The sequence below is a fragment of the Ahaetulla prasina genome, chromosome 8 (genome assembly GCF_028640845.1).
Source record: "Ahaetulla prasina isolate Xishuangbanna chromosome 8, ASM2864084v1, whole genome shotgun sequence".
Lineage (NCBI taxonomy): Eukaryota > Metazoa > Chordata > Lepidosauria > Squamata > Colubridae > Ahaetulla > Ahaetulla prasina.
In genome coordinates, this window is record NC_080546.1 from 33,299,687 (window position 1) to 33,320,073 (window position 20,387).

The window sequence follows — 20,387 nt, forward strand, 5'->3', positions numbered from 1 at the left end:
AAATGGATATTTCAATTTTTATTAGGAAGAAATAATTCCTATTAGGAATTATTGAAGAGACTAGACCTAACAGTGCACACAAACACTTTGCCAACCTTGATTTTGTGTGAATTGGTTGTTCTTGCTTTGTTTGAACAGGGTACAGTTTTCTGTTTATTTGAAGAAAATGTGATCCACATATTTAATCAAAATCATTTAATTCAAAGCACGTTCTGACTGAAAGCAAGATCACATGGAAAAAAAGTCTCCAGCTGTTTTTTTTAAGTTGAATTTTTAAAAAATCATATATTTGATAGGGCAATTTGAAAGATTTCTAATTGATCTGAAAATAGGTATTAATCATTGTAAATTACCAAGGTCATATATCAGTGTTAAGTGACATTACTACTGCTGTTTGAAATCCAGCACATGCCAGCATAACTGTCTGCTTGATTTTAAAATGTTTGTTGCATGTGGTATCAAGTAATCGTTAAACTTACAAATTTATAATGGTTGCAAAAATTTGAAATTAATTGTTCAGTTCATTTTCTTTTTTAGAAGTTTTTGTTTGTTTCATATATTTTTAAAAACAATTTTCTAAAGAAATTGAAATGATATAATAAATTTGGTAATTTTGAAATAATTTTATCTTTATCTTATTATCTCGGGTCATTTTGAACCATAAAATAAATCCCTAATAAATATGGAATATGTGCAATAAAAGAAGTTATGTATTTTTAACAATTATGGCTGATTTTTTCTTGTTCAGTACATTTCAAGGAATAAGTGGAAATTTAGACATTTTAGTTTAGATTCATATTTTAAAAATTAGACAAATAAGAATTGCTATTCTCATTTCCAAAGAATTTTAGATGTCGGCTATATGCTGCTTGCAGAAAGCCCTGCAAATTGTTATTTTTGATTGTTATAAAATATGTAAAGTCTTACATACACACCAAAAAACCCTCTACTAATAAATAGCAATCATAACTTTATTATTACAAAAAATTATTTTAAAAAAACGTACTGCTAGCTTTTTGGAACACTTCATGAAACCATATTTATATAACAATGATTAATTATATAATTATGTTTGCATGGCATTTTTTTAGTTAACTGCTGTCAGAAGAAGAGATCGTTGCATATTTTGTTGCATTTTAGGAACTTCAATAGCGCCTGAGCAAATTGCATTAATGTTAAAAGATTGTTGAGAATTTTAAATTTTTCTTCTGCAGCATATTTGCCTTAATACCTCTGGAACATTTTAGTATTATGAACTATTAACATAAAGTTGCTAATAGATGTTTGACATCTGTGCATTGCACTTTTTAACATACTTCAGGAGTTTGTGTCTTGGCCTAATAGGTCTCATTAGGGGGAAAAAGAGAGAGAGAGATCAGCCCCAAGACAGTTTGTCAAAGTTAATATGAGTCCCATAGGACTGAATGGACAATTTGTGTGTGATTTTACAGGACATTCCTCTCATGGTCTTCTTTGATTCGTAACAATCAGACATTACCTCTGATTTATTTCACAATAACTCAATACAGATGAATATTATTGTACTATGTTGGATGTTAGCATTTTTTATTTCTTATCATTCTTCGAATATATACAGGTTTTAAATGATACATCTTGTCTAGTGTGGGAGAAGTAAGACTTGATTAGCTATGTTTAAGAGAAACAAGGGAATGGAGGATTGTATATTTTACCAATAAAGGAGAATATTTGTAGTTCAGGGTTAAAATGAAGGTCCTTGGTGTTCTCTGAGCTTGGTTGTTTTCTTGCAGATGTTTCATCACCGAAACTTTACCTAGCTTGGGTAATGAAACTTCTGCAAAACAAAACAAAACAAACAAACAAACAAACAAAACAAGCAAGCTCAGAGAGCACCAAGGACCCTTCATAGTATACTTTAGCTGTGCACCATTTTAACTATGGCTTTAATAAGCATTATCTTTTTTCAGAAGCTTGAACTAATCTCAAAAGTTTTGAATTCTTAATTTTAAGAAAAAAATAAGTATTATGATGTACAAAACCAATAAAGCTTGGTAGTGTAAAATACTGTATATAGAAAGAATTTTCTTCATGTGATACATTACACACAAGAACAATGCATATTTTCTTTTAACTTCATATAACTTTACATTATATTTGTTTTTATAATGCAATGTCTGAAATTTAACTGGATTGTATATATGTTGTGACATGGCTTATGCCAACCTGGAAGTCTTTTTATTTTATATTCTTATTTACATCTTTCACAGCTAATTTGTTACTATATGTATAAATCTTAAGTAAACCCTGTGAAAGATAAAAAAGATTAAGCTCTAAAGAATTTACAAAAAAAAATAATAATCTTTAAAATCCTTCCAATCAAGTATTATTGCTATATTTAGTCATTTTCTTTAGCAATCACATTTGAATCTACCTATGACGTGTATAAATGATGATAAAAAAGTTAGTATTTCTTGATGTAGTAAAAAGGAAGTAAATTTTGGGCCTTTCATGTTGCTATTTTCCTGAATTTATAAACTTTTGACATTTCCTATATATGTTTTCAAAGCTTACTTCAAAGTAAAACACAGTTCAATAAAACTCTAAAAGCTTCTGTGTAAAATTGTGTTTTAGTTTATTTTAATCTTTCCATTGTTATGCCATTTGTGTTTAATTTATTTATTTAGCAATATTTATATACCCTTTTAATCCATATGGACTGTGGGGTAAAATACCATAGTTCAAGATATAATACAGTATATCTTACAGCTTTTAACTTATTAAACAATTTGGAACTTGTGTGTGCATTTATGTTTATATATAGTTTTAATTGTATTCATATTTTGCAATTTTTTAAAAAAGTACCAGCTAGAATATTGTTGTCATGAAATGTGGCTCTTTCTCCATTGGAATGGTATGTAGGGTGAATGACTTAATATATTGTTATCTATTATAAAGGATGTATGTAGCAATTTATTGAGCTTCTAAATAAAAAAATGATACGTACATGAAGATATGGATAGGCCTTTTCCTGATTGAAAGTTCTAATTAAGTGAATAGAGGAAAATTAACTGAAATTAGCTGTCAGAAAATCACATTTAAATGACTGATGAGTTGCTCAGGCAGTAAACATTTAAATGATATAAATTGCCATTTAAGTGTATGGTTTAATGTTTGTCATGCATTAACATGACATGAGATTGCAGTGACAATCAAGCAGCTTGCTCTAATTTGAACATATTTAGGGCTTTTGTGTGGAGTGCACCACACAAATTAAGACAATTGCTGTTTTTTATGTGTCAGTATAAATGTTTCTTCAGGCATCAGTTAATGAAACTAACCAATCATTTCTGTATGCATATTGCAGAGTGGCTTCTCAGAGCCTTACTAAATTTTCCTGTTTAAATAGGACCTTTCCTTGAAAGAAAACGAAGCTTAATTTCTGTAATTATACAACTGTCTTACTTCTTTGCGTTACTTCATCTGAACTTCTCAAATCCAGAGGAAAATGGGATTTTCCATTAAAGCTCCATGCATCATGCTACTAAATTTTGTTGCCTTTTCCTCAGTCAATTCAGAATGTGGTCTACTATTGCACATACAGGTATAGAGATTGAAATATTTTAGCACAAAATATTTTATGCCTGATGTAAAAAAAGAAAAACCAAGAATACATACACTCTTTTTTATGTGTATAAGCCATCAGTCTGGCACCTGATTTTCATTTATCATTAGCAAAAAGAAAGCATCCATCACCAGAATTACCAAAAAGATGGCTTCTTTCTGGTAAAGAATAGGCTGTATTGTACACTCATTCTGCTATCTGGATTGTTCCCCCTGAATTGATCCCTAATCGAAATTGTAATCTAAAGTAAATTGATCTATGTCCAGAAACAAGAGTGTGTGCTGGATGATCATGTGACCTGAATTTAAATCTTCAGACAAATTCAGTGGATAATATTTCCTAATTCGTATTTAAAGCTAAGTTCTGTGAAATGTGCTTAATGGAGCTGTAAAATAAAGCTGCATGGCTACTTTGGAAGCTTCTCATGGCAGGGATGTACATGCACAACACTTCATCATCAAGGCCATAACAAGTTCAAACAGCTTCAAGCCTGACTGCTTTAACAGTTGGAAAAGAAAGAGCTTTGTACAGAATCCTCCAAGTTCTGAGGATTCCACTTCTTCTGAAAGATTTGCACACTACTTGTGTTAATCCAATGGATATATGATTGTTTAGTAATTGCTTAATGATATGAAGAACAATTAAATCTTAATCTCAGATAGTTATGGTTTAATCTTTCCCTGAAGTTTTTCAATTCACTTGAAACTTTTCACACTAAAGATCAACATGAGCAAGCTAGTGTTAGAAAGGCTTGAACTTCTTGAACAAGCTGGCTTTCAAAAAAGCTGATGAATAGGAGGTAATATTGCTGATGTATTCTAGATAATTGACAAAGCCAAGAAATAGCCAAAAGAAATAAGTATATGCTTTATTGATAATAGAAAGATTTTTGATTATGTCAATCATGTCAAATTGTGTAATATAATTAGAAAATATTAGAAAAATGGGAATCCAGAACATCCAGTTATCTTTGCATAAAACCTATACACAGGTCAGAAACCATAGTTCAGAGAGAATAAACATTACTTATTTATTTGAAAACAGGAGTGGAATAAAATAAGCATTTTTATTTTAAAATAAAATTTTAAAATAAATTTTAAAGCTGGAGAAAGAAACTTCAATTTCCTGCGCTATGCTGACTCTACCCTGATAGCCATAAAAGCAAAGGAATTGCAGGCTCTAATAATTACATCAAAAGGCACTGATGGAAACATTGGACTAAAATAAATATAAAGAAGAACACAATGATGACATTTAGGTACAATAAGCTTAGAATTGTCAACTAAGATACTGAAGTAGTGGATAGCTTCTGTCTCAGGCACGTAAGATATCAAGCAGTCAAGAAATAAGCTGCAAACTAGCGCTTGGTAAATTAAACATGAAGGCCTTGGAAAAGATATTCAGATACCAATACTATGTATATACCTATAAAATCAGAATAATATATATAATAGGATTCCCTATGAAATTCTATGGAAATGTAAGTTGGACTTTTAAAAGGCATAATAGAAATAATATTGATGCTTCTGAACTTTGGTTTGGAGAAGACTCCAAAGAATATGATGTACAAAAAATTTAAACAGAAAAATCAACGGATCAACAACAAATCAAAATTTCTCACTTGAGGCACCAATGATCAGTCTCAGATTATCGCACTTCAGGCACAGGATGAAAAGATCTACTGTCTAAAGCAGGGGTTTCAAACTCACAGCCCACAGGCCGGATGCGTCAATGCTGGCCACGCCCACCTCCGGTTTAGCAAAGGGGAAAAAAGTCCCAGTACGTCACGTGATGAAGATGTGATGATGTGAGTTTGACATCCTTGCTCTAAAGGTTCTAATGCTGGGACAAAAAGAAGGGAAATCAAGAGGATGACCAGCAGCAGGGCAGATGGTCTTAGTTTCAATGGTGAAGACCTCGAAGAACAGACTAGAGCAGATTGTCATGGAGAAAATCTATGAAGTTACTTAGAGTTGACACTGATGTGATGGCACTAATCAATCAATCAAAAAAATTTGAAGACTGCAGGAATTATTTGCATAAACATTTGTTACATGTATATCTGCAGTGAGTAAAGAAGGAAGCCTTTAAGGACAGAGGGAAGACCATCTATCTATTCAGATAAACAAGACTGAACCCAGCCCAGGAAAGTGGTTTACAAATATATTTCAAATAGCTCTTCCTGCTTAATTCTCATGAAGATTAAAAAAGGGAGGAAGGGAAGCACGTTCAGACTTGTAAGATCCAGTAGCTGTTCTAGTAAGAGTAGTTTTAGGTTTTCATGGTGTATGTTTCTTAGTGAGATCTGTCATTTAGGGCTTACAGTCCTAGAATCTCTAGACATTTATTTACTTATTTATTTTTTATTTAATTTTGTCATAACAATATATGTAGGTATCACACAAAAAGATTATATAATATATAAACACATATATGAGTAAATATAAGGAAGTATAAGCATATATATATATAGGAAAAAGAAAAGAAAAACAATAGGACAGGAATGGTAGGCACGTTTGTGCGCTTATGCACGCCCCTTATGGTCCTCTTAGGAATGGGATGAGGTCAGTAGTAGAGAGTTTTTGGTTAAAGCTTTTAGGATTATGGGAAGAGACCACAGAGTCAGGTAAAATATTCCAAGCACTGATGATTCTGTTACAGAAGTCATATTTTCTGCAATCTAGATTAAAGCGGTTGACATTAAGTTTAAATCTATTGGTTGCTCTAGTATTATTGCAATTGAAGCTGAAGTAGTCTTTAACAGGAAGAACATTACAATAGATGATTCTGTGAGTTAAACTTAGGTCTTGTCGAAGGCAACAGAGTTCCAAGTTTTCTAAGGCTAGGATTTCAAGTCTGGTGGGGTAAGGTATTTTGTTGTTTTCAGAGGAATGGAGAACTCTTCTTGTAAAATATTTCTGGACACGTTCAATTGTATTGATGTCAGAGATGTGGTGAGGGTTCCAAACAGGCAAGCTGTATTCTAGAATTGGTCTAGCAAATGTTTTATATGCTCTGGTTAGTAGTGTGGTGTTTTTGGAAAAGAAGCTACGCAAGATTAGGTTTACAACTCTTAGAGCTTTTTTTGCTATGTAGTTGCAGTGGGCTTTGGCACTTAGATCATTTGACATGAAAACTCCAAGGTCTTTAACGGGAATGGGGTCATCTGTAAGGTAATGTCCATCTAGTATGTACTTAGTGTTTGGGTTCTTTTTTCCTATATGTAAGACTGAGCATTTGCTGGTTGAGATTTGGAGTTGCCAAGTTTTAGACCAAGCGGTTAGATGATGGTACGTCTGTGGAATGTTGGATGTGTGTTATCCGAGTTAACAAAAACTGAGCCAAAGAAAATGTTGAAGAGGTTTGCTTTAACTGTTTCATCATTGCATTCTTTGTTGTTAGAATCTTTTAGTGGTGGGATGGATCTTGAGTCTTTAAGTTTATTGTTAACAAAATTATAAAAGGCACGATTGGAATTTGTGCGCAGAGGGTTCTCTTTTTTTTTTTTTTGCATTTATATCCCGCCCTTCTCCGAAGACTCAGGGCGGCTTACACTATGTCAAGCAATAGTCTTCATCCATTTGTATACTATATACAAAGTCAACTTATTGCCCCCCAACAATCTGGGTCCTCATTTTACCTACCTTATAAAGGATGGAAGGCTGAGTCAACCTTGGGCCTGGTGGGACTTGAACCTGCAATATTGCAAGCAGTTGCTGTTAATAATAGGCTGCATTCAGTTTTTATTTGGTTGCATATATTTCTGTAGCGGATTTTGAAATTTGCAACATAGCCTTTTTTGTTTCTTTTCCAGAGGGATTTTTTTTTATTGAAGCTTTTTTATTGATATGGGTAGTTTGCTTTTCCTGATCATGGTAGTCATTTGTGGTACATATAGTTTAATGACTCTATTGATTTCAAATAGGAAGTAATGAATCTGAGAAATCATCTATCAAATGATTTCTGTCAAGATATCAACTACAAGACGTATGTTTGGAAACTATATTTTAAATGGAATTTATTATTATTTGAAGTCTCTGTAAAAAGAGACTTCGTTGAAAAAAAGCATTATTTTATATCACGATCAATTTAGCTGTATATTGCTTGAAGAGAATATAATAAATGAAATAAGAGATGGAATTTTTAAAAAGTCAATCCTAAATAACTCATTAATGAGGGATGATGTGTTTAATGAGGTGTAGCAATTATAACTTAAACTGATTTAGAAATTATATTGGTTGATTATTATAAGACAAGATTCTGAAACAAGATTTTTGTAATGCTTTTAATTATTTAATTATTGTATTGTATTAATAATAAATATTAAAATTAATAATATATTACTATTAGTTGTTATTTTAATCATTTAATTATTTGAATAACTAATTATTTATGATATTTAATTAGTTTATAAATTTATGTATAATTAATTATAAAATAAATTATTTAATTAGCCTTCAAATAGTTAGTGCTGAACCATTTGAATTATATATACCGGGTTTCCCTGAAAATAAGACCCTGTCTTACATTTTTTGACCCGCAAAATAAATGCTTGGCCTTATTTTTGGGGAGGTCTTATTATTTTGGGGCACATAGAGCAAGATTGGGCTTCTCCTGCCATCTTACCTGATTTCCAGCTGTGCGTTTAAATATTTTCTGGGAGGGCTTATTTTTTTTGGGAGGCTTATTTTAGTGCATGCGCTCAAAAGCCTGATTGGGCTTATTATCAGGGGATGTCTTATTTTCAGGGAAACAGGGTAGGAGATCTACTAGTGAAGGAAATCTTATGATTTCAAAATTAGGCTCCATTTGAAGTAATGCTGGTTTACACATAAATCACTTCTTGAAAACTATTGACACCTGTAAGTGAAAGAAAATGATGCAGCATATCATTTATCATAGCTATTTATGCCTTTTTGTCAAAATTCAAGATAGATGTAATAAATTATAAGTTGTGATAAAGTTATATTAAATTTAATAGATAGATTGCATCATTTTAATTGTGGCTACCTCTGTTGTTTCCAACAGTTGAAATCAGTGCATATATTATAAGGCCGCAGCATTTTTTCTTTAGCTATAATAGTAGTATTTTCTTTCCCAAGCTGGTACTCTTCAAAGGTGGTGAGACACAGGTGCCCACACAACTGAAAGGTACAAGATCGGGATGATTAATATAGTCTCTCTTGTCCTTTCCTATTATTATCAGATTAGACTATGATTACTCATCCATGGTGAATTTAATTGTTCATAGTACAACCTTGAATTGTTTTAATACTAGTACAACTCTATTGCAAATGTTTAAAACTCCACCGGGAACCTGCATGGGCACAGTTGGTTCAACATATTCTAAAGGCTACAATTAGCATTGTTATAGTTTATGAAATAACCTTTTTTCTCTAAGGCACTTGCGTATTTCTAACCTTTGCATTGTGGTTTATGTAAGATTGTGGACAGAAAACAAGTTTGAGAAACAATATAAACAGTGTTGTATTTTGTTTCAGGCTTTGGAAAGTGAATTTGTTTCCTGTCAATTGCACCAGTGGATTGATTTGATTTTTGGCTATAAGCAGCAAGGGCCAGAAGCTGTCAGATCTCTAAATGTTTTCTACTATCTGACCTATGAAGGAGCTGTCAATCTCAATTCAATAATGGATCCAATGCTAAGGGAGGTAAGCACGTTCATACTTGGGAGAATAAAAATTTATGAAGAAATGTGGGTCTTTTTGAAATATTTATAAAGAATATTTGATTTTATTGTAATTTAAAAGTATTTATAGGCATTTTAAAGCAGAGTTCCCCAACCTTTCCCGTTGGTGGCCCGGAGCAGGTGGAGGGGGGGAAAGAGGAGATGATTTTGTGGGAGGGGCGAGCACATGTGTACATGCATGCAAATACAAGAGCATACACAATATTCATGGTGACAATCGAGTGAGTGGTGACCCATGATGATGCTCTTACAAGTGGGGCTGCACCACCCGGGCACTCATCTGGCATGGTGGCAATTAGCCCATGGCCCAGTAGTAGACTGCGGCCCACAAGTTGGGGACCCCTGTTTTAAACGATATTTTCCGTCCAACCCACGCTAACATTTTATAACCCTTTAGATTTATTTTGTTTACGCATGGGATAATCTTTCAAATCAGATTTTGTAAATTATTAGTAAGACGGTTTTCTCCTTTCTGCCTTGTTTCTTCGGCAATGGTCTTCTCCCTACAAGGTTTGCTACATTTTACAAACGGAAAAAGCAATTTAGGAAACTGAAAAGGGAAATACTGTGACTAGCAAGTAATTTTGAATAAAACAACTTTGGGGAGGTTTTGGAAATCATCATTTTTGATTGTTCTGTCTGAAAAGTTTAGGTATATTATTATAAGTTTTTATAAAAAGAATTGTGGATTTAAAATGTTTTAATGAAATATTTATAGTTCTTTCTATATTTTTCCACTGCAGTTTTTTTTTTAATTTTTTTAGAAAAAAATCCTAGGAAAGCCTAGGAAATGTGATTGGTGCACCATTTTTTATGCAAGCACTAAAAATAAAACAAAATCCAACGGTCTTTTTCATATGTAATCCTATAAGAACTTATTTTTCCATAATTTAAAACAAAAAAATCTTTATCAACAAGAGAGTGTATAACATGTAATTCTAGATCTGGCAAACTCTATAAAATGCTGCTATGTACATAAAATTCACATTTGAAATATTTTTTTCTGAATTTATAAAAGAATAACTGTTTGAATAATTGATTTAAAAACAGCTTGCACCACTGCTCCTGTCCTCACTGGCATTACCATGTTATGCTTTTCTGCTGAAATCCAATCATGGCCATTTTTATTTTCTTACAATTAACAAATTTCATTTTTATTTATGCTTTTCTAACATGCTTCTAAAGAGCATAAACAATGGACTTGAGGCAGGACCTTCTGATTTCTGAGCCTTCCTGTCATGATATACTAAGAGTATTTTAGGAGGGTGTGTGCCTGTTTCTTTGTGTGTCTACATCTGTTTATTTGTTATTAATCCATTTTCCTAGTTAAATCTAGTATAGAAAGCTGCTAGGGTAACCATGGGGGTTTCCTAGCCTTTCACACACCACAATTAATTAACTAGCATTAGGTAAATTGACATGACATAAATTCTACTAGAATAGAATAGAATAGAAATTTTTATTGGCAAAGTGTGATTGGACACACAAGGAATTTGTCTTGGTGCCTATGCTCTCAGTGTACATAAAGAAAAAACAAAATATATTTAGAATGAATGAATAGAATGAATAGAATCTTTATTGGCCAAATGTGATTGGACACACAAGGAATTTGTCTTGGTGCATATGCTCTCAGTGTACATAAAAGAAAAGATACGTTCATCAAGGTACAACATTTACAACACAATTGATGGTCAATATATCAATATAAATCATAAGGATTGCCAGCAACAAGTTATAGTCATACAGTCATAAATGGAAAGAGATTGGTGATGGGAACTATGAGAAGATTAATAGTAGTGCAGATTCAGTAAATAGTTTGACAGTGTTGATGGAATTATTTGTTTAGCAGAGTGATGGCCTTTGGGAAAAAACTGTTCTTGTGTCTAGTTGTTCTGGTGTGCAGTGCTCTATAACGTCGTTTTGAGGGTAGTAGTTGAAACAGTTTATGTCCAGGATGTCAAGAATCATAAGGCACAACACTTAATGATAGTCATAGGGTACAAATAAGCAATCAGGAAACAATATCAATATAAATCATAAGGATTAAAGCAACAAAGTTACAGTCATACAGTCATAAGTGATAGGTGATGGGTGATGGGTGATAGGAACGATAAGAAGATTAATAGTAGTGCAGACTTAGTAAATAGTTTGACAGTGTTGAAGGAATTATTTGTTTAGTAGAGTGATGGCGTTCGGGGAAAAATTGTTCTTGTGTCTAGTTGTTCTGGTGTACAGTACTCTATAGCGTTGTTTTGAGGGTAGGAGTTGAAACAGTTTTTGTCCAGGATGTGAGGGGTCTGTAAATATTTTCATAGCCCTCTTCTTGACTCATGCAGTAGACAGGTCCTCAATGGAAGGCAGGTTGGTAGCAATTGTTTTTTTCTGCAGTTCTGATTATCCTCTGAAATCTGTGTCTGTCTTGTTGGGTTGCAGAACCAAACCAGACAGTTATAGAGGTGCAGATGACAGACTCAATAATTCCTCTGTAGAACTGGATCAGCAGCTCCTTGGGCAGTTTGAGCTTTCTGAGTTGGCGCAGAAAGAACATTCTTTGTTGTGCTTTTTTGATGATGTTTTTGATGTTAGCTGTCCATTTTAGATCTTGCGATATGGTAGAACCTAGAAATTTGAAGGTTTCTACTGTTGATACTGTGTTGTCTAGTATTGTAATAGGTGAAAGTATAGAAGGGTTTCTCCTAAAGTCTACCACCATTTCTACAGTTTTGAGTGTGTTCAGGTCCAGATTGTTCCGGTCACACCACGAGGCTAGTTGTTCAACCTCCCATCTGTATGCAGATTCATCATTGTCTCAAATGAGACCGATCACTGTTGTGTCACCTGCAAACTTCAGTAGTTTAACAGATGGATCGTTAGAGATGCAGTCATTGGTATACAGAGAGAAGTGGGGAGAGCACACAGCCTTTTTGGGGAGTGGGGCTGTGCTAATTATACAGGTATCTGATGTGATTCTGCTTTGCTTCACCTGCTGCTTCCTGTTTGTTAGGAAGCTTATTATCCACTTACAAGTCTGTTCAGGTACCTGTAGCTGGTTTAGCTTAGTTAGAAGAGTGTCTGGAATGATGGTATTGAATGCTGAACTAAAGTCTACAAAGAGGACCCTTGCATAGGTCTTTGGAGATTCAAGATGTTGTAGGATGTAGTGCAGAGCCATATTAAAAGCATCATCTGTTGATCTATTTGCTTGGTATGCAAATTGCAAGGGGTCTAACGGCGGATCCGTGATGGTTTTCAAGTGGGACAGCACTAGCCTTTCAAAGGTTTTCATGACTACAGATGTTTGAGCAACTGATCTGTAGTCATTCAGTTCCTTGATGGTGGGCTTCTTGGGCACTGGGATAATACTAGCAAACACATGTATAAGACAAGAAGTCATGGTAGCCATGCATTCTTTGAAATATCTTTTAAAATACAAAGAGCTCAAGATTAGTAGTGTGATTAAATGTCTTTATTACACAAAGGGACATACAGAATGCTGTTTTCTTTTTGCCAAGAAATCTGGAATTTTGAAAGAACAAAGAAGTTTTCCCTATGTTAATTTCCTAGATAGCCAACACATGTGGAAAAACAGCATTACAATAATTTGTGAATAAAAAGGTCTGTTCCCTATTTTACTATTTCTATGATGTAATAGCTTAACAGTGCTGCACTTTAAACATTGAGGGAGTCTTTAATTGTTTAAAAACAGCTTATCCTGATAAACAAAAGAATGAAGCTTATTAATATTTTGGCCGAAACTATGTTTATTAGTAAAAAAAAATTTTTTAAATCTTGTGGTCACTTAATACAGACGTAAACCTTCTGTTGACCTTCTGAAATATTTGTTAATTTCTTTTGCTTTTCTTCATATCAACATTTTCCTAGATTTTAATTATTTCTTATATTCTTCATGATGTCTGAGCTAAAGGGTAAAACAGAAAAGATTTGGACTATATAATGTTGCAGATTAGGAAGAGAAAAAAAGATATGGTAGTCTTTGATATTACTTCACAAACAGTGCATTACAAATAGCAAGAAACCCAAGAATGGTTTGTTTTAGCCTTTAATACATGTATATATATATATTTTTTAAAAAAATCTTACATTGCACATGGGAAAAAAACATTATTAGTACTTTAACAATCAGGAAATGTAATGTCCCTTGAAAGTAGCTCTGTATACATTCCATATTATGAACCAAACAGAACATTCATAGACCATGTCTCCTTATCACAGTAAGTGTTAAATCTTTGGAGTTTTGGCGTCCATGGCTTTAGTCAGTTAAAAGGAAGATGAACAAACATTTGCTAAACTCTTCTAAAGTTAATATCAGAACTGAAACTGATTCTGTTTTTCCTTAAGATTAGAAAGAAGGCAAAATTAACATTTTTGTATTATTTTCTTCAAGGGCTTTTGAGGAAGAGGTGAGGCACCTTATATGACATTTATTTCCTAATTGCTATAACTATTGGATGCTCTTTATTAATTTGTTAATTCCTAACATGGAAAGAATAAACTGCATTTTCCTTTATATTCTGCTGTTCATTGTTCAGAAATTGTGACAAGTCTCTTCTGGTATATTATGCCTTAGGCTTAGAGATTCAAAGAAGAATTCTTTCCTACCATTACTACTGGACAATCATTTTTCTTTTAGTTATAAGAAGGCATAAGAAATATGAAAGTTCTATGCATATCTCCATGTAATCATACCAATATGTATATGATACACTGTCAATCCATTTGATAAATGAATTTCTTACACACCCTCATACTAACTCATCATCTCCCTGTCTGTTAATCCGTCTCTTCAAAGATTTATTCTAACATTCCAAAATTGAGAGCAATTTATATGACCAGCATTGCCTTGATTGGTCAGAAATTATAGCTTGAATAAAAGTGGAATATTTTTGTTAGTTCATAAAAATAGTTTGCTCTCTATAAAGAGGTTTGCCAACTTCTCTAAACATTTTAAATTTTACTGCTTTGCAATATAAGAGCCTCTGAGACCAATTACAATGGAACACAGTTTCTTAAACTAACATATTGAAGTAAATGTCTATGAATTCACAAGTACATTTGGTCTTTTAAAAAGAAATGTTATAATTTATCTCAAGGAAAAAATGCTTTAAAGGAAGTTGTTTATTTAGGATGCTTTATTTATATAATAATTAAACTGAGACTATAAACTGTATATATTAGGCTGAATTTGAATTTTCTTCTTATGGATAGAACAATTGTTTGATCTTACAAAAAACTTTCATAGGACAAGAAGATAGAAATGAATTGATTTATTTTTTATAGCTCATTATGTCCTCTCAACATTGATCCAGACATTTTACTAACACTATGGAATAAATTTCTGGAGACGGTAGCTAGTAAAGTTTATCATTAAAAAAAATGTTTATCCCTGTTTTAAAGATGCCAATTTTCTATAAATAAAATTCTACTAACATAATGCTTATTATAGTGAAACATTAATTAGGATCCAAGTCAATATCAATAACACAATAGGAATAATTCTTACCCTGAAAAACTGCATGGTTCAATAGTACATATTTTAAAACTTGCTTAATTAATAATTGTTTTATTTTTTAATATGATGAAAATTCTTGTATAAACTAACTACCAAGGCACATGTCTTCCAGGTTACATTGTTGAAAAGTATTGCAGTGGAATTAATGCACTTTTGGAAGGCATAAGCTAGGTTTGTTGGTTTGTTTGTTTTAATTGATACTATCACCCATCTCAACATCATAACTCTAGGCATGGACACTAAAAATGTAACATAACAATAAATTACCAGCAACCAATATAAAAACCACAAACAACTATCAAGATAATCATCTCACAGACTCTCCTATACATTACAGTCCCGATACCTGATGATATAGCCAATTTTCCTTATGAAAGCCAACTGGTTTAGGTCTCATTCATTTTCCAGCGGGATGATGGGACAGAGCAGTTATCTTCTTGACCTCTGCTTCTGTAGTGTATCTCCTTAGCCTCATAGCCAGTGCTGGGAACCTTTGTTCGCAGTCTAAGGCTTCAGACATCTGATGTGGATCTTGTTATTCTGGACACTGTCCAAACCAGCATGATTCTACTACTTTGCATCACTCTAATATTTGTAATAGGCAGGTGAAGCATTAGGGGATGTTTTCCCAAGGACCCTAACGGGTAAATTAGGTACTAACCAGGATTTAAACTCTGATGTCCCACTTTAAAGGTGGTACTCTAACCCTTACTCTATCCAGCCACTAAACAATATCGCCATTCTCTGTCCAAAAGAGAGAAATGTTATGAACAACTAAGATACTGTGCAGAAGCCTCAAACTCCCAGGCTCCTGGTAGAGGACCCGAGTTTACAAAGACATAGACCATCCATAGAAGTGGAATGGAATGTATTTTTTTATATATTTGTTCCAATTAAAGCTGGGCAAAGCATTTGATAATCACTACTTGAAGCTTTAAGACAGCTATCTCTTCCTGAAAACTCTGGACAGGTGCTTCAAAGGCTGTTCACACTGTCCATCTGTGTTCATGTACCACTTGCTTATTTTTGCTGATGGATCCAATAAAAATGTGAAGTTTTTCTTTCAAATAGAGAATAGTAGTCTTTATTCTGACTTCATTAGTGTTTGTGTATAGGTCTTATTTATATATTAGAAAATGTATATTAATATATTCCAGCAGTAATAGCTATATTATAATTCCCATTAACCCTTTACCACTGAGCATGCAGGCTCCAGCTGCTAGAAAGTTTAGCAATACCTAGAAGACAACCGATTTCCCACCTTTAATATGCAATTTGCAACATTATTTATTTTATTGATTTTTGCAATTTTTCATTTACATGACCCTAATTTTTTATCAATAGAAGAGATCTACTGTCCTTTAAAAAACTCATGACATCTTATGCTTTTTTTAAATTCTTGGTGGAAACTGGAAATTTCAGTTTTAAATCATAAGAAGACAACTTAGCCAGTGAATCTTTCACAAAGTCAAATACAATTTGTATTTACAGCATGGTTCAACAGCTACTAAATACTTTCAACTTATTTGTAGTGGTCTTTTTATGAATAGGTGTTTCTGGAGGTCTTAGAAATTTAGTATAATTATTAGAAAATGTTTCAACATAGACATTTATTCTGAAAGTGTGAATTAAATAAATGAGCACTCCACATAGACACAGCTCAGAAGGTTTTTGGAAGCAAATTATCTTGGTAGAAGCTGTAGCCAGAAGTGTGCTGTCCAGATGGTTTGTTTGACACAGTGCAGCACAGGAACTGTGTGTGAAAAGCTAAATAAATGTTAAGGATTAGTCTAAACTTAATTGAAAACCTCCATGTAAAATACCATTAAATGGTACCAGTTTTTTATTTAATTTTTTTTAAATGTATTGAAACCAAACATACTATGTAGGGATGTAATATCTAATCGAGGCAATGTAAGAGTATGTTTGATCCAACCCAAACTTGTTGAAAAATAAATTCTGGACAATATAAGGATGTTAATCATGCCAAAGTCAATACACTGGATAGAATTATATATTACAAATAACTGGTGTTTAAATTGGCAGTCTCTATAGGATATTCCTTTACCACTGGCAATATCTAGTAATAATTAACTTGAAATCTTGATATGGATAAGTTAAGTGCCTCATATCCAGTACTGTGACTTTTCATATGCATCCTGAATGATAGTTTTATTATGATGATATATGCAAAGTGATAGTTCCTAATCTCATATGGAAATCTATTTCAACCCCAAATATTTGCAGCACTGCATGCATTCTCTCCAGTCTTCCTTATAGTTTCTTTGAAATCCTTTGCCATTTTTTCTTTGTCTCTTTGAAGTATTTTCAAAGCTCATTTTTCTTATTCCGCTTTATCTGCTTATTTCCAGTAGCCAGAGATTTAGGTGTTCTCAGTGAGCACATCAATGTTCCAGACAAAGACACTGTTTGAAATTATCCATGAACCCAGTGCCTCTAAACATTATTGAGTGGCATTTGTTTCTGTAGGTTATGTCTGCTCTGCCTAACTGGTTTATTTCAGATTGGCAGCTGGGATTACAATGTGGTAGACGGACAGTTTGCGTGGTTTGAAGATTGCATTGAAGCTGTACTAGGCCTCAATTTAATATGTCTGGAATGTACAGGCTCAGATTAGAGAAAGTTGCAAAACTTCTCCACTGAGGGAGAAATAAATAGTTTTTGCAGGCTGTAATTACTTCTCTGTTTTAACTCACAGTCACAACGTAATTATACCTGTAGGAGTATTTTCATAATTAGGCTGAGCAAAAATATATTTTATTTATTTTCTTATGTGAAAAGTATTGTTACAGTAAGATGGTGTTCTAAAGAACCTAGATTATACAGGTTTCATTCACTTTAATATTTTGAAATACATTTTGTTTTCATACATATGCATATCCTGGGGTATGTAAGTAGTAGTGGAGGAAAGCAGCATCTGAAAGCAATATTAACCCAAATATTTTATGATTCTAATTTTCAGAATTGATAAATAGCACAAAGATTTTATTTTTGTTCCCATATTCCCAAAGCAAATGTTGCATTATTTAGATACTGAAATAAAAAGTGTCTACTTTCCAATGATCTAAGAATTTAAATGTAAGGATTTCTAAAAAGTCTTTTGATTTTCTATCTGGCCAAATCTCTATTCTTTACTGTCCAGAACCAATCATTTCAGACTGTGTGTTGGGATGGATTGGGTTAGGGTTGTTGTCAGGGAAGGATGTAAAGGGGATGTGAGGGGGGCATGGCAAGGGTCAGGGAAAATGCACAAGTGGCCAGCACGGTGCCTACCACAGAGGGGCTGGATGAGAGAGACTCACCTCAGCAACTTCCAGCCTTCCCTCTCTGCTTTGCTATTGATTTCCTGAGGAAGTCAACAGGGAACATTGCAAATGGTAATCATGTGATTGTGGGGCACTTGGCCATGCTTGTAATTACTAACAGTTTGACAAACAGCCAGATTACGTGACGGTATGGATGCTGAAACACCAAGATTGGTCATAACCACTATTCATTCGGTGCCATTTTAGCATGGAATGGTTGCTGCGGTCATCTGTCAATACTAGAATTGTTGATGAAAATGACAGAACTAGCAAATATGGCAAAATTAACTTTTTTGATTAGAAAAAAAAATCAAAAATTACATTTAGCAGTGACTGAAATCCCCTATGAACAATACATTGAAAAAAAAATGAAATTGTGGTTTATGGGTTATTAGAATTAGTAATTAGAATATTAGAAAGGGTAACTTATGGAAAGAAGGAAATTATGATGTAATTTAGGACAGAGATGGCAGAATTTGTTTATTTATTACAACTTTATAATTTTTATAAATAACTCATAAGTGATAAACGTATTCAACACACCTTCCACAACTCTGTGAAGTGAGTTGATGTGAAGGAGAGTGACTGGCCCAAGGTCACCCTAAGTCACCCAACTGGTTTTCATGGCTAAGTGGGACTAGAACTGCTTTCTAGCCTGTTGCCGTAACCACTAGACCAAACTAGATGTCTATATAATATAACCACTTCCACAAGCTTGGAAGCTACTTCTTTATAACCTTTTTTTCCCTTTCTTTCAATCTGCTTTTCTATTTTTTATTTGTATTTATATATTTTCTTTATATGCATGCACACAAACACATACATACCTGCATACATACCTACAAACATACATACATATTCACCCATTTCTTACCAAAATAAAGGCAGTTAGGAAGGAAGGAAGAGACCCAAGAGACACTAGCCCTGTAACTTTGGACTCACAAAAACAAAAGAGCATCTGCTTCGTCAATGCTTGCTATATAGAGACATTTGTACTAGCCTCATCTCACCATTACTGTGTAAATAGCCAGGATATACAGGACACCTCTTCTACACCTCTTTGCTGCTTTTAGATATCAACCCTATTACAAAATACTGTGTTGCCAGGTTTTTGCTCAGCGGTGCTTAAAATTCATTCGATGATGACTTGTACCATAAGACTTAATAAGCATCCACTTCATCAAACTAGAATGCTCTGAAATTTGATACAGTCTTTCAAATGCTAACCTTTAGTACGACCCCTTCTTTATTTTCTTTCAGTTTTTATATAAATTTTCTGTTTTAAAACATATATTTTTAGCATTGCATAATTGTTTTACATTCTGGTATATCTTCTATGAGTTGTATTGACTTTACCCCCTCCCCTCCTTGTGCTGATCTATGACATTAATAAAGGTTTGATAATGATGCTATGTTCAGTAAAATTTATTCTCAGGTAAATGGTTAGGGAATTGAATGATTAAATGATTGAATTGATTATAAAATTAACTGGTTTGTAGTGTTTTGTCTTGTTATGTTATTTATTTTCTGTTATTAGGAGAGGTATTCATGCAGACAGGGTTATCTTTAAAATCTCAAAGAGAGGCAGTTTTGTGTAGTGATTAAGGCACCAAGATCTTGAATTCTAATCCCACCTAAGGTTCAAAGTTAGCTGGGTGATCTTGAGCCACTTGTTCATTTTCAGCCCTAGGAAGCCAACACTAACTCAAAGGCACAGTTTTTAAAAAAGCAACTCTATAAACTGAAATGTTACCTTTCATATAACTTTCCCATCTCTGCTTTGTTCTGAAGCAATATGCCTTCTGTATTTTGGTGATGTTTCTTTTATGCATGTTGCTAATTAACGTTCAAGATTTTTGCTAAATTTCAGCTAGAGCTTGATTGCAATATTGAATTTGGAATATTTTAATCAGTTATTATTTTCACTAAAAACTATAGATAATCTTGTGTTTCATTTTGTCTTTCACATCTCCCCGATCCTTTATTTAAATTACATTTTGTAGTTCTTTTCAGACATAAACATATAACACAGTAAGTTTCTGCCAAAGTAAGTTGCTGCTGTCTCTAGTCTCTTTATTACTAGAGCAAGCAGGAAAACTTATTCATTTTGTAACTATTTATAACTTTTTCAGTATGACAAATTCTACAATGAACCATGACTTATCACTGAATATTTTAAAATGTAATTTATGATAAATCTAAACTTTTTCCACAAAAGAATGT

General features: G+C 33.2%; 1 protein-coding gene across 4 annotated transcripts in view; it reads left to right on the top strand.

The window, feature by feature from the left end:
• Positions 1-20,387, top strand: part of LRBA (LPS responsive beige-like anchor protein) — a 395,942-nt gene that overhangs the window by 331,394 nt on the left and 44,161 nt on the right. For all 4 annotated transcript variants that reach the window (XM_058193740.1, XM_058193737.1, XM_058193738.1 and 1 more), the window contains one exon: positions 9,103-9,270. In XM_058193740.1, coding sequence (XP_058049723.1) covers positions 9,103-9,270 — 168 coding nt within the window. The remainder of the gene's footprint in view (positions 1-9,102; positions 9,271-20,387) is intronic.